General features: G+C 34.4%; 1 protein-coding gene across 2 annotated transcripts in view; it reads left to right on the plus strand.

Moving 5' to 3' along the window:
* TOPAZ1 (testis and ovary specific TOPAZ 1) overlaps window positions 1-12557 on the plus strand; it is a 76189-nt gene that overhangs the window by 43362 nt on the left and 20270 nt on the right. The window contains exons 13-16 of one of the 2 annotated variants that reach the window (XM_004368442.2): window positions 6119-6185; window positions 7462-7636; window positions 8354-8454; window positions 10715-10880. In XM_004368442.2, the coding sequence (XP_004368499.1) occupies window positions 6119-6185; window positions 7462-7636; window positions 8354-8454; window positions 10715-10880 (509 nt within the window). The remainder of the gene's footprint in view (window positions 1-6118; window positions 6186-7461; window positions 7637-8353; window positions 8455-10714; window positions 10881-12557) is intronic. The other variant, XM_023726119.1, reaches the window with a different exon arrangement.

Genomic DNA, 12557 nt, shown 5'->3' on the forward strand with positions numbered 1-12557 from the left:
TTAACTTTGCTACGATACTGTTAACTGACTATACATCTTTTTTATTATAGCAGGATGTACGTGATATATCAGTAATGTCTTACTGGTTATGTTAACTTTGATCACGTAGCAAAATGCTCTCTGCCAGGTTTCTCCACTGTAAAGTTACTGTTTTTCCCTTTGTAATTAATATCTTTGGGAAGAGGCACTATGCATTATCTTGTTTCTTCTCAAACTTTCATACATTTATATATTTTTTTATACATATTTCATACTTTTTTTAGCATTTATCGGTGGATCTTACCTGCAAGCTATTACTGTGGTATTTGCCTAACGATGATTTTGTATTTTCCTTATTCCTTCTACATTTATTAATTGGAATTTGTTAATAAGGAAGAGCTGTTTCTTCTTCCCTACTTATTTGTTTATTCAATTATTTATATCAATATGATCTCACGAATACATATTTTATTCTGTGGGTTATAATCTAATACTACCTGTTTTAGTTATATAGTGTTGCTATAACAGAAATACCACAAGGGATGGCTTTAACAAACAGAAGTTTATTCTCTCACAGTCTAGGAGGCTAGAAGTCCAAATTCAGGGTGCCATCTCCAGGAGAAGGCTGGTTTTCTCTGTCAGCTCTGGAGGAAGGCCCTTGTCATCAATCTTCCCCTGGTGTAGGAGCTTCTCAGCGCTGGAACCTTGGGTCTAAAGGATGCGCTCTGCTCCCAGCACTGCTTTTCTTGGGGGTATAAGGTCCCCATGTCTCTCTGCTCACTTCTCTCTTTTATGTCTCAGAAGAGATTGACTTAAGACACAGCCTAATCTTGTAGATTGAGTCCTGCCTCACTAACGTAACTGCCTGTAGTCCTGCCTCATTAACATCATTGAGGTAGGATTTACAACACATAGGAAAATCACATCAGATGACAAAATGGTGAACAGTCACACAATACTGGGAATCATGCCCTAGCCAAGTTGGCACGTATTTTGGGGGCACATAATTCAATCCATGACACTACCATTATTAATTTTGTTGCTCAAATTGTTCCAGATTTGCCTTTAGGAATTCCTTTAGGTTGGTTCCTCTAATGTTTCTATATGTTCCAATCAATTTTCTAGCATTTGCTTATTTTATGGAGCCACAAGATATTCAAGGTTCATCTTGTACTTTCCCTGCCTCAGGGTTGAAACAACCACTTCTCCAGGGGGCTGTGGTTCTTTTTATTGGAGACTGGTATTTAGAAACTAACATCTGAGTGCTGGATGTGCTCATGCTACTGGAGTATCATTGCATCTAGGTCTTCTCAGTGGACAGGGCTAAAAAGTTATATGTATACTAGCCATACGGACACAGAAGTGTATTTGTTACTGTCTGTGTGTGTGTGTGTGTGTGTGTGTGCCTTAGTTCATGCTGATAGTTCAGTTCCAGTCTAACATCACAGGGTTCCTTCCAGCCTTCCCACTTTTCTTATTTATAAATTCTTTCTCTGACAGTGAAAAATCTGACTCTCATTATCTACAATGTATTTACTCATTTAATTCTAATATTCACATAAGATAGTTTCAGAATTTGCTAACCCACTCCTCTGAAAAAAATTTACTATCTAAAGTACAGTATTTGTATAAAGTTATTTTTGTCTTTAGCCTTACTGTATTCAGCCAAAATACTCTTTTCTAAGTTATTTAGGTTGGTTCTTTTCTTCCCGTTCCCATGTAGTGTGATTATGTTGTTCATTTGTAGTGCACTTAGGTTTATCTGTTACTGTTTATATTTTTTGTTCTTCTCACATCCTAGTTGATTTATTTATTTGGGAAGGCAGAGATGTGTGAAACATTGCTATTTGTTCTAAGAGTCAAAGCTGTACTAAAGAGTATGCAGTGAGAAGCGTTGCTCCTTCTTATCCCTACTACCCCATATCCCTTCCCTCTTTCTTTCTACTCATTTTCCACCCACACGCTGGAAGTAACTGGTCTTTTTAGTTTCTGGTTTATCCCTCCTGTAATAAGTAGACACGTGTATATTTTCTTTTCTTTTCTTTTATAATTTATTTGTTGTTGTTGAGAATGTATACAGTAGAACATATACCAGTTCAACAATTTGTGCATGTACAGTTCAGTATTGATTACATTCTTCAAGTTGTGCGACGATTCTCACCCTCGTTTTCCAAATTGTTTCTCCCCTGTTAACATAAGCTCACTGCCCCCTAAGTTTCCTATCTAGTCTTTCAAGTTGCAGTTATCAATTTGACCCCATATGATAGTTCTTAAAAGAGGACAATGCACAAGGCATATATATTTTCTTATATCGATTTCTTTCTTATGTAAAGGTAGCATACAGTAAATACTCTTTTGAGCTTTGTCTTTTTTACTTAACAGTATATACTAGAAATCACTGTAAATAAGTTCATAGAGAACTTCTCCATTCTTCTTTATAGCTGCAAAGTATTCCATTGTGTGGATGTACTACAGATTATTCAACCACTGTCTAGTGTATGGCATTAAGGTTGTCCCCAGTATCTTGGAATTACAAATAATGCTGCAGTGAATAACCTTCAGCATATGTATTTGTGTATTGTTGAAAGTGTATCTTTAGGGTACATTTTTAGAAGTAGAATTACTAGGTCAAAAAGTAAGAGCACCCCGGACTCTTTTAACCCAGAACTAAAACCATTCCCGAAGCCAACTCTTCAGACAAAGATTAGAGTGGGCTATAAAACATAATACTCGTAAAGAATGTGATTCTTAGTTCACGCAGATACACAGGACTAGATGGGTAGCTTCTGTCCGGAGGCAGGTTGAGAAGGCAGAAAGGGATAGGAGCTGGATGAATGGACACGGGAAACCCAGAGTGGAAAGGGGGAGTATGCTGTCACATTATAGGGCTTGCAACTAGGGTCACATAATAATATGTGTATAAATTTTTATATGAGAAATTAACTTGAGCTGTAAACTTTCACCTAAAGTACAATAAATTAAAAAAAAATAAAATAAAAACATTTAAAAATAAGACCACTACAGCATCCACTAAAAAACTGTACAAAGAGTTGTACTTAAAAACACTATAGATAATCAAAATGAAATTCTAAAAAATGTTCAAGTAAATCCCTCAGGAAGACAAAGAAAGGTAAACAGAGGAATGAGAAACAGGGAACAACAGAAACCAAATAATAAAATGGTAGACTTAAGCCCTAACATGAGTAATTACTTTCAGTGTAAACGTTCTATATATAACCATTAAAAGACAAAGATTGGCAGAGTCAATATAAGAGTATGACCCAGGTATATGCTCTCTATAAGAAACTCACTTCCAATATAAAGATAAAGGTAGGTTGAAAGTAAAAGGATAGAAACAAGACATCAGTGGCTGTATTAATATCAGATAAAGCAGACTTCAGAGCAAAGGAAATTACCAGGCACAAAAAGGAACTCTACATAATGATAAAATGGTCAGTACACCAAGAAGACACAGCAATTCTAAATGTGTATACACTAAACAACATAGCATCAAAATATATGAAACAAAACTCATAGAATGGAGAAATAGACAAATCTACAATTATAGTTGGGGACTTGGACACCCCTGTCTCAGCAATGCATAGAAACACCAGATAGGAAATCAACATGAATATAGAAGAACTGAACACCACAATTAACCAACAGGATTTAATAGACATTTGTAGAACACTCCACCCTAAAACAGCAGAATATATTCTTTTCAAGCTCCTGTGGAACATTCACTAAGATAGACCATATTCTGGATTATGAAACAAACTTTAACATATAAAAAATAATTGAAATTATACAGAGTACATTCTCTGACCATAATGAAATCAAACCTGGAAGTCAGTAATTGAAAGATAACAGAAAAATCTCCAAACACTTGGAAATTAAACAGCACACTTCCAAATAATCCATCAGTCAAGAAGAAGTCTCAAAAGCAGTGAAACTGTGAGTAAAAATGAAGTGTGACATATCACAGTTTATGGGATGCAGCGAAAGCAATGCTAAGAGGGAAATTGTTAGCACTAAATCATCTAAGTTCCTACTGCAGGAAACAAAAAAAATAAGAATAAAATAAACTCAGTGAAAGCATAGAAAGGAAATGATAAAGACAGTTGGAAGCAGTGACGCTGAAAACAGAAAAACAAGAAAATGAAACAAAGTCGGTTCTTTGAAGATACCAGTAAAATTGATGAACCTCTGGCAAGACTGATGAAGATAAAAAACAAATTACCAATATTAGGAATGAAACGGGTTATCAGTATACATCCTGCAGCCACTAGAAGGATAATAAGTGTTTAATTAGAATGACACTACACACACATAACCTCAACAACTTAGATGAAAGGAAGCAATTCCTCAAAAAGAAAACCAAAGAGAGTACCACCCCTCCCAAAAAAGGAGAAAAGTCTAAACCAGTATCTCATGAATTTACATGCAGAAATCTGCAACAAAATACTAGCATATCAACTCACAACAATATATAAAAAGAATTATACACCATGTCCAAATGGAGTGTGTATGGTTTAATACTTGAAAATCAATGTAATCCACCATGTCAACATAAGGAGAAAAATTACATGATCATATCAATTAATACAGAAAAGTCATTTAACAAAATTCAATACCCATACACGATAAAAAGGAGCCCTGGTCGTGCAGTGATTAAGAGCTTGGCTGCTAACCAAAAGGTCAGCAGTTCGAATCCATCAGCTGCTCCTTGGAAACCCTATGGGGCAGTTCTCTGTCATACAGAGTCACTGTGAGTGGGAATCAACTTGGCAGCAATGGATTTGGTTTTGGTTTTGGTTTATACATGATTAAAAAAAGCTCTTAGCAGATTAGGAATAGAGGAAAAATACTTCAACTTGATAAAGAGCACCTATTAAGAAGTCTACAGCTAACATACTTAAGTGAAAGACTTAATGCTTTCGTTTTAAGATTGAGAAAAGACAAGGATGTCTGCTCACACCACTCTTGTTCAACATAGTACTGAAAGTCCTAGCCAGCACAGAAGGCAAGAAAAAGAAGCAAAAGGCATAGAATGAATTCTTCATTTTTGAGATTATCTTGTCCTTTTCTTCCATTTCCTTCCTGAGTTAATCCTCTTTTCCTTTCACCCTCTTTTGCTCATTTCTGTTTTTAGTTTTTGAATATCTGATCCAAAGTAGTTTTATCCTCAAATGCTTATTTGAGTATATTTAAATCTGTTTAGAATATGGACTTACAGTTTTTTCTACTTCATGGTTGTTTCTCAAGGGAAAATTTTCTCAATTGTTACGTGTAAAATTTTGTTTCCTGATTTTCTGTAATAACTCTGTGTGGACTTTTCTTTTGTTCATTTTTATGATAGTTGAGTGTTTTACAATACTCCTAGTTAAATAGCACCCTCTTATGCCTGTGTAGGAAAATCCAGGTACTCTGCTGGGGTTTTGTGTTTATTTTGGTGGTGGAGCTGTGATACTTCTAATTTTCTTTTGTCTTGCAGGACCCTAAATTTTCCTCCTTTTCTTCTTTTCCTCTTTCCACTTGCCAAAGGGTGCTTCTCTCTTCATTTTTCTCTTTCTCTTTCCCAGAAGCTGTGCATTTTAGGTTGCTTCTGATTTGCCCAGACACTTTTTTAGCATTTTCAAATGCTTTTATTTTTGAATCAGTGTTAGGTCCCTCTGCTAACTTCCCTCTTCTGTTCTCCCCACAGGTTTTTTTGTGTGATAACTTACTTTGTGTTTTTTGTTTTGGCCTGTCTTTGGTTGCCACAAATCCTTGTGGAGCATTGAGTATGGGGTGGGAGAGGTAGAGAGCATGTGCTGGTATTTGGGTTTTTTTTCCTGTTTTTATACATAGTTGTTTTAAAGTTTTGGCATTCTTTGCCTTCAAGTTAGGCTGGAGGTATGGTTTTATGTGGAATATACTTTTTCCTTCTTGTTGCCTATTGTTTGGGGAGGAAATTAGTATGAGGTAGGTAACTCTGCAGTTGCCATTTTCTTCAACTCTGAAGAATTTTTATAGTATACTATTGTATTCAATTTTCTCTATGCTTTTAGACATAAACTACAGTACAAATGAATTAGGAGCAATAATAACTCTTTGCGGGGTGAACATAAGCATAATTAAACCTTGTTTATTGTCAAAGGTTACAGATGAGGCAATTTAAAAAGAATTGGAAGTGTGATTTAGATTCAGCCTTGAATGAAATAGAGGTATGATTTTTTTTTGCTTTATAGATTTATTTTTAAGAGCAGTTTTAGGTTTATGGAAAAATTGTACAGAAAGAGACACTTGTTTTTTAAATAAATTGCTGGAATTTCTTACACCAGTAACAAAAAGTTTGAATAATAACTCCATTTTAGCAACAGTTTTAGAAATTTGGCTGTTATACAGAGAAAACAAACTAGTTTGTTTGTTTACATGTTAATATTTTGAAATGCAAACATACATGTTAGTTTCTGGAGTTTTGGACTTTTCTAAAAATAACTAGTTCCATTTCAAAATTAATTTTATTAAGGTAAAATAATAATAATAGTATTTCACAGCTCAGCCTTTAATACTTACGGCTGGACAGACCTCCTCAGTGCATAAGTCATGACTGGTGGATCACTGCAGTGGGTGAAATGATGGGGAAAACCAGGATCACACTAAGCTCTCCAGATGCTTACAGCATAAGAAATAGAGACTTTCAGCATGATTTTGTTTTTTAAATTTAATATCATTTTTGTACTTAGCTATTATTTATTGGTCTAGCCTTAAGTAATATCATGAATCCTTGGAACAACTTTTTGTTGGTGTGGAAAACTGTTTCTTAGTTTATCACAGAAACTAGTAGGAAAATGTTAAGTTTACTGAAATTTATTTTGTAGCCCCTCTTGTAGAAATGTATTTGCTCAAAAAGATATACAAGCCCCAAATCATAAATGGTGAACTAATGGTAAAGTACAGCCTCTGAAAGTAATAATGTGTTGCCGTGAAGACAGCTTTAAAGCAGAAATGCATGAATTATGGGCTAGGCACCATACTAAATACTTTACCTGGGTTATACCAATTAATCTTCATAGAAACCCCATGAGTTTGGAACCAATGCAATCCCTGTTTTATAGATAAGAAAATACTGTGAGAGATATTAAGCATCTTACCCAAAATGACAAGCAAGTCATATATTCCCATAAAATCTATCTCCACTGTGTAGTTCAGTTTTGGAGAGGATATCATTAAGTGCATTAGGAACTAGATAATTAAATGTGCATTGCCATCTTGAATATATAGAGGCTTTGCTATAGTCAGAAAATTGAAGTGTACGATAGCATGTTATAGAAGTTGTAACACTTGTCAGTGAGTTTATAAAATTTACAGAGATTATGTTTTACTAATTTCTGTGTATCTAATACCTACATATGTCTAGCCCATAATCTTTGCATAAATGATGTGGTTTTCTTTATTCCTTCATTCCTTCCTTCCTTTCACATTTAATAATTTTAATAGCACTGTAAAGAAAAAGGCGACTGGACCAAATTGGGAAATTTATACATTAACGTAAAAATAGGCTGTGAGAAATTTGCAGATTTCCAGAGATTTTGTGCTTGTATTGCTGAAACACTAACAAAAGACTTTAAAGAAGAGAGACCAGGTGTTCCTTTTTGTGAATTTGCTGAAACAGGTAAACTGTCATTGTTTTAGTCTGATAATGGTGTGTTAGAGTGGTGTGGTGTTCTTAACAGGAGTGTAAAGCTCTTAGTGTTTTCCTTGTTAGAGGTAAATTGAAATTTTAGGTTTCAGATACACCTTCTTTCTCTGTAAATTTCTCCATGTATTTATTGTTTAGATTATAACGAGATAAAGTAAAAACTTGGTGTTTTAGTATCATGTTTCATGTACTTATTTTTCTTTTCATAAAGATTAGTAAAATTGTTAAAATTATTGCTAGCAAGTTATAACAAACACCTGAATTTTTGACATTATATTATCCTTACTATTACAAGTAAACAAAAGTCACACACTTTTGAGTTTGTGGTATTTTTTTGTTTGTTTGTTTTACATGAGCTATTATTCACTACCATAGTCGTTATCGGAGGTAGGCAGATTTTTTTCTGTAAAGGGCGAGATAGTAAATATTTTAGGCTTTGCACATACCACATATGGTCTCTGTTGTGTAGTTTACTTTCTTTCTTTGTTAACAGCCCTTTAAAAATATACAAACCATTCTCAGTTCATGAGCTGTACAAAAACAGGCTATGTACCAGATAAGGCCCACAGGTTATAGTTTGCTGACCCTCAGTCTGTAGGGTAGTATCTGTAATTCTGTGTTAATTTGCTTTTTCCATCATTTTGAGTGATTTTTTTTCACTTTCTTCCATATGTCTACTTTGTGTTTCAGTTAGTAAAGATCCACAAAATAGTGAAGTGGATAAAACTTTGCTGGGAAGAATTGGAATCAATGCTATGTACTTCTATCACAAATTGTTACAGTGGTCCAAGGTACTTTATTAAATTTTTGTTCGGGCTTGGTATAGAGAATGTTAGTTTGAAAATAATTTTTTAAATGTTAGTTTTAAAACAATATAGTTTAACCTCAGAAATTAGGAATTTGGTCTTAATCACTACAGGTGACAAACTGAGACCCAGACTAGGAAGGAATTATTAGGTGGTATATTAGACAAATGTGGAAAGGATGTGGCATGTGACTAACTGCTATGAAGAATGTCAGTATAAGGAATACTTAGAAAGCCATGCTAAAAGCCGTATTTATTTGAAGTAACATTAAATTCAAAATTTATTTTGCCAACTCCTGAGTTCAGTAGCATTATAATTTTTGAAGAGCTCAGAAATGAACCAGGATACTCACAATTAGCAGAACTCCTTAAATGTCACCTCATAAAATATTCTGGAATACTACACTATACCATATATCTTGATTTCTAACTTTGAGACTCAGTCACTGTAGGAGTGATCTAGTGTCTCTAGACAAATTGTACTGCTGTTCTTTAGATTTCCTTGAGGTGGCATGTGAAGTTACAGACTCAAACACTTGGAAACTTGGGATTTAACAAAGTTCAGTGAAGTAGAGGACAAGAAAATCCAAAATAGGAAGGAAGTGGTGAGGGGTAGAGCTGTATAAAGAGTGGAGTAGTTAAGAGTAGTCTCTATCTGATCAACTATTAAAATGTATCTTATGTTCTGCCTTTATTTTTTAAAGAGGCTATTTCACAATTGAACCTGTGGTCAGTAACATTTAAGTATATGGTCACTCACATGGAAACTGTGGTGGCATAGTGGTTAAGAGTTCGGCTGCTAGCTAAAAGGTCAACAGTTCAAATCCACCAGGCGCTCCTTGGAATCTCTGTAGGGCTGTTCTCCTCTGTCCTGTAGGGTTGCTATGAGTCAGAATCGACTCGGTGGCAACAAGTTTGGTTTTTTTTTTTGGTCACTCATATGCATGCAAAATGAATAAAAGTTTTTCAAAAACACCAAAATGGTTGTCTAGAAAAATTGACATCTTTCACAGAGGTTCAGCACTTACTGTGTGGTAGGCCTGAAATGAGCAAGATGTACCTCATCCCTACTCTCACAGCCTCACTTAATGATGGTGATAGCATGGATTTATTTGATATTTAATGCTTAAGAATTTGAAGATTACCTAACAAGAAGATCCTTTTTGAGAACTCTTTGATTTTAGTAATGTTTTAAAGTATATTTTAATTTTATTTGGTTATTTTTTCTTAAGACATAAAAGCTTGATGAATTTTTGCCTGTATTTTAACTAAAAATTTTTAATTCCTTACTTAGAGTGAACATTTTATTTATTATTGTATTTAGTATGAATTTTTTAACACAAAGATGAAACCATTGAAATTAAACTAAAGGTATTCTTTGAAAAAAATGAACTCATTTAAACAGTCAAATTGAAAATTCTTTGACATCATAAGCATCTTACTCAGAACTATCTAGACTATAATATAAAACAGAGGTCTGCATACTAAGGTTTGCAGGCTGAATCTGGCCCTCAGTATGTTTTTGTATGGTCTGTAAGGTAAGAATGTTTTTACATTTTTTTAAGGGTTATAATTTTTAAAAAAAATAAGAAAGAAGAACATTCAGCAGACCAAATGTGGTCTGCAAAGCCTAAAATATTTACTGTCTGGCCATTTACAGAAAAAGTTTGCCTACCCCTGGTATAAAATTATATGTCCAATTTATGATGTCCAGACCAAAGGCAGTCTTGATGTAGAATACATGAAATAGCCTAATGAATAAAAAACATTTTTTTCTGCCAACAATTTTACCTTTTTTTTTTAACTAATCTTTATCTAAGTTGAAAACAAATTATCTTTCTTTCCATTGTCTCCCTCTTGGATCTCAGAGAAGTCAGCAGAAGAAGAGGAAACATATATTATCAGTACTTTACCACTTTAAGGGATGCAATTCTTTTGCCAGATGAAATCTTAAGGGGAAGCACAGTATATAAAACAGATGAAAGAACTATTGATAAAGGAGGCCTGGGGATGGAGGTGGAGAGGAGGGCTAATATGCGGCAAAGTCCTGCTTGCTCCCCTCCCCTTCATTTTTGTGGCTGAGCAAGAAGGGGTTTAAGGAGAGTGTTGGAGCAGTTTGAAAAACCATCAGTCTAGAATGATGATTCAAAACTGGATGATTGGCTTCTGCATAATTATCAGTGACTTTATATCTCTGTAGTACTGTGAATGATTGGTACTCAATTAGTTCTTTATTTTTACTCTAGGGAAGAAAGGTCTTAGATAAACTATATGAATTAAAAATACATTTTACAAGTTTAAAAGGACTTACAGGGCCTGAGATGTTAGCATCAAGATGTCAAATTGTGAATATTGCAGCAGAAATTTTTCTCAAAAGTGGAAGTCTAGATGGTGCCATTTGGGTATTGAGGGGTAAGTTCTGTTATATGCAAGCATAAAATAGTGTGGTAAACTTGTCATAATTCTTCTCTTTGTAATTACCTTAAGTTGATATTGAATTATGGATGTCAAAACTGAAAGTGAACATGTGGGTAGGAAAGGTGGTATAAGCTGAAAGGGGAGAATTAACCTAGCTTTAAGGAGAAACTGTGTGAACTATAGGCTAGGCACCATGTAACTGCTTTACCTTGATTATCGCAATCGATCTTCAGAAACTCCATGAGTTTGGAACTATTACAGTCGCTGTTTTATAGATAAGAAAATGCTGTCAAAGATATTAATCAACTTGCCCAAAATGACATAGCAAGTAAGGAGTGGAGGCTAGATTCAAATCCAGAAAGTTCAGCTTCAGAGCCCAGGGATTTCAGCTGTTAACACAGGGAAATCCTAGTTGTTATCTGCATAAACTATGTCTTCTCATGTATAGGCAAATTTGACTTCAAACCAAGACAGGTAAAGCTTACTTTCCCTAGTAAGGCAATCCATCTAGCAGAAATTACAGTTAAATTAAACCAGCAGAAACATCTGAGGTTCATTTGGTATGATAAATAAAAACTTAGAACAATAGTGGCACAGTGTGGTGTCTGACTGCATGACCCATCAGGCAGATTTTATTTGATATAATGGGATAAGAATGAAGAAAAATCAAGAATCTCAAAGTTAGGTGTGAAGATGAAATATATGTGTGAATAAGGCAAATAGATAACCTTTACACTAAACACACATATGTTAGCACACAAACACATAGACTAGCACACATACATATGCATATACATATACACACGCATATTAAATCCTTGTCTTTGTTCAAAGTGCTTTATATGGAATATAAAGGTCATGAGTGGACTTCATGGTGAAAGGCTTGTTGGAAAAGGTTTTCTTCAACTTAGCAAACATAGTGTCAGCCTGGGTGGGGTTTCCTAGTGGGAAAGAGTGACTAAGATATAAACATAGAAATGAGCGAAATGCAAGCCAGGGCTCACAAATTCTGTAAGAAAGAAGCGATGTGGCAAGAAATGGGAAGGGTAAGATAGTTGATAAAAATGGGTTTGGATCATCTTGTGATAGGAAACTTCTGCCTGAAAGTTTCTGGCAAAACTAAATTTTCTCAAAACTAGAGACTGGGGGAAAGTGGGAAGGATGAGGGGAGGGCACAGAGTAGTCTATGGAGATTTTGAAATATTTTTAATTTCGATGATTATCTTAAAAATTCTATCACTTATAAACACAGAATTCTTGTTTGCAGTGACTGTGTCAATTGAATGTCATTTATATAAGTAGAATTTTATTTCTTCAAAAGAAAGGTCCACAGAAGTATACTAATTTGTCCCCATATTTTTTTTGTTCTTAAGGGGTTCCGCAGTCAACAGACAGTTCCCAAGAAAGGAAATATTAATACAAATGATAGTATTACTTGTAATTTCACCTGTAATAAGAGAAATATTTATTAAAATTTAAAAATACCATTTTGAACCTGTCAGACTAACAAAGATCAAATTTTGTGATATACTTTTGGTGAGAGTATAGAGAAACACATTCACATTGTCTGTTTTTTTGGCAGAATAATCTGTCGAAAATTAAAAATGTGTATTTACTCTATTAACTCCATTTCTAGGGGTTTCTCCTACAAATACATTTGCACATATATAC

This window comes from Trichechus manatus, unplaced genomic scaffold (assembly GCF_000243295.1).
Source record: "Trichechus manatus latirostris isolate Lorelei unplaced genomic scaffold, TriManLat1.0 scaffold00001, whole genome shotgun sequence".
NCBI classification, from domain to species: Eukaryota; Metazoa; Chordata; class Mammalia; order Sirenia; family Trichechidae; genus Trichechus; species Trichechus manatus.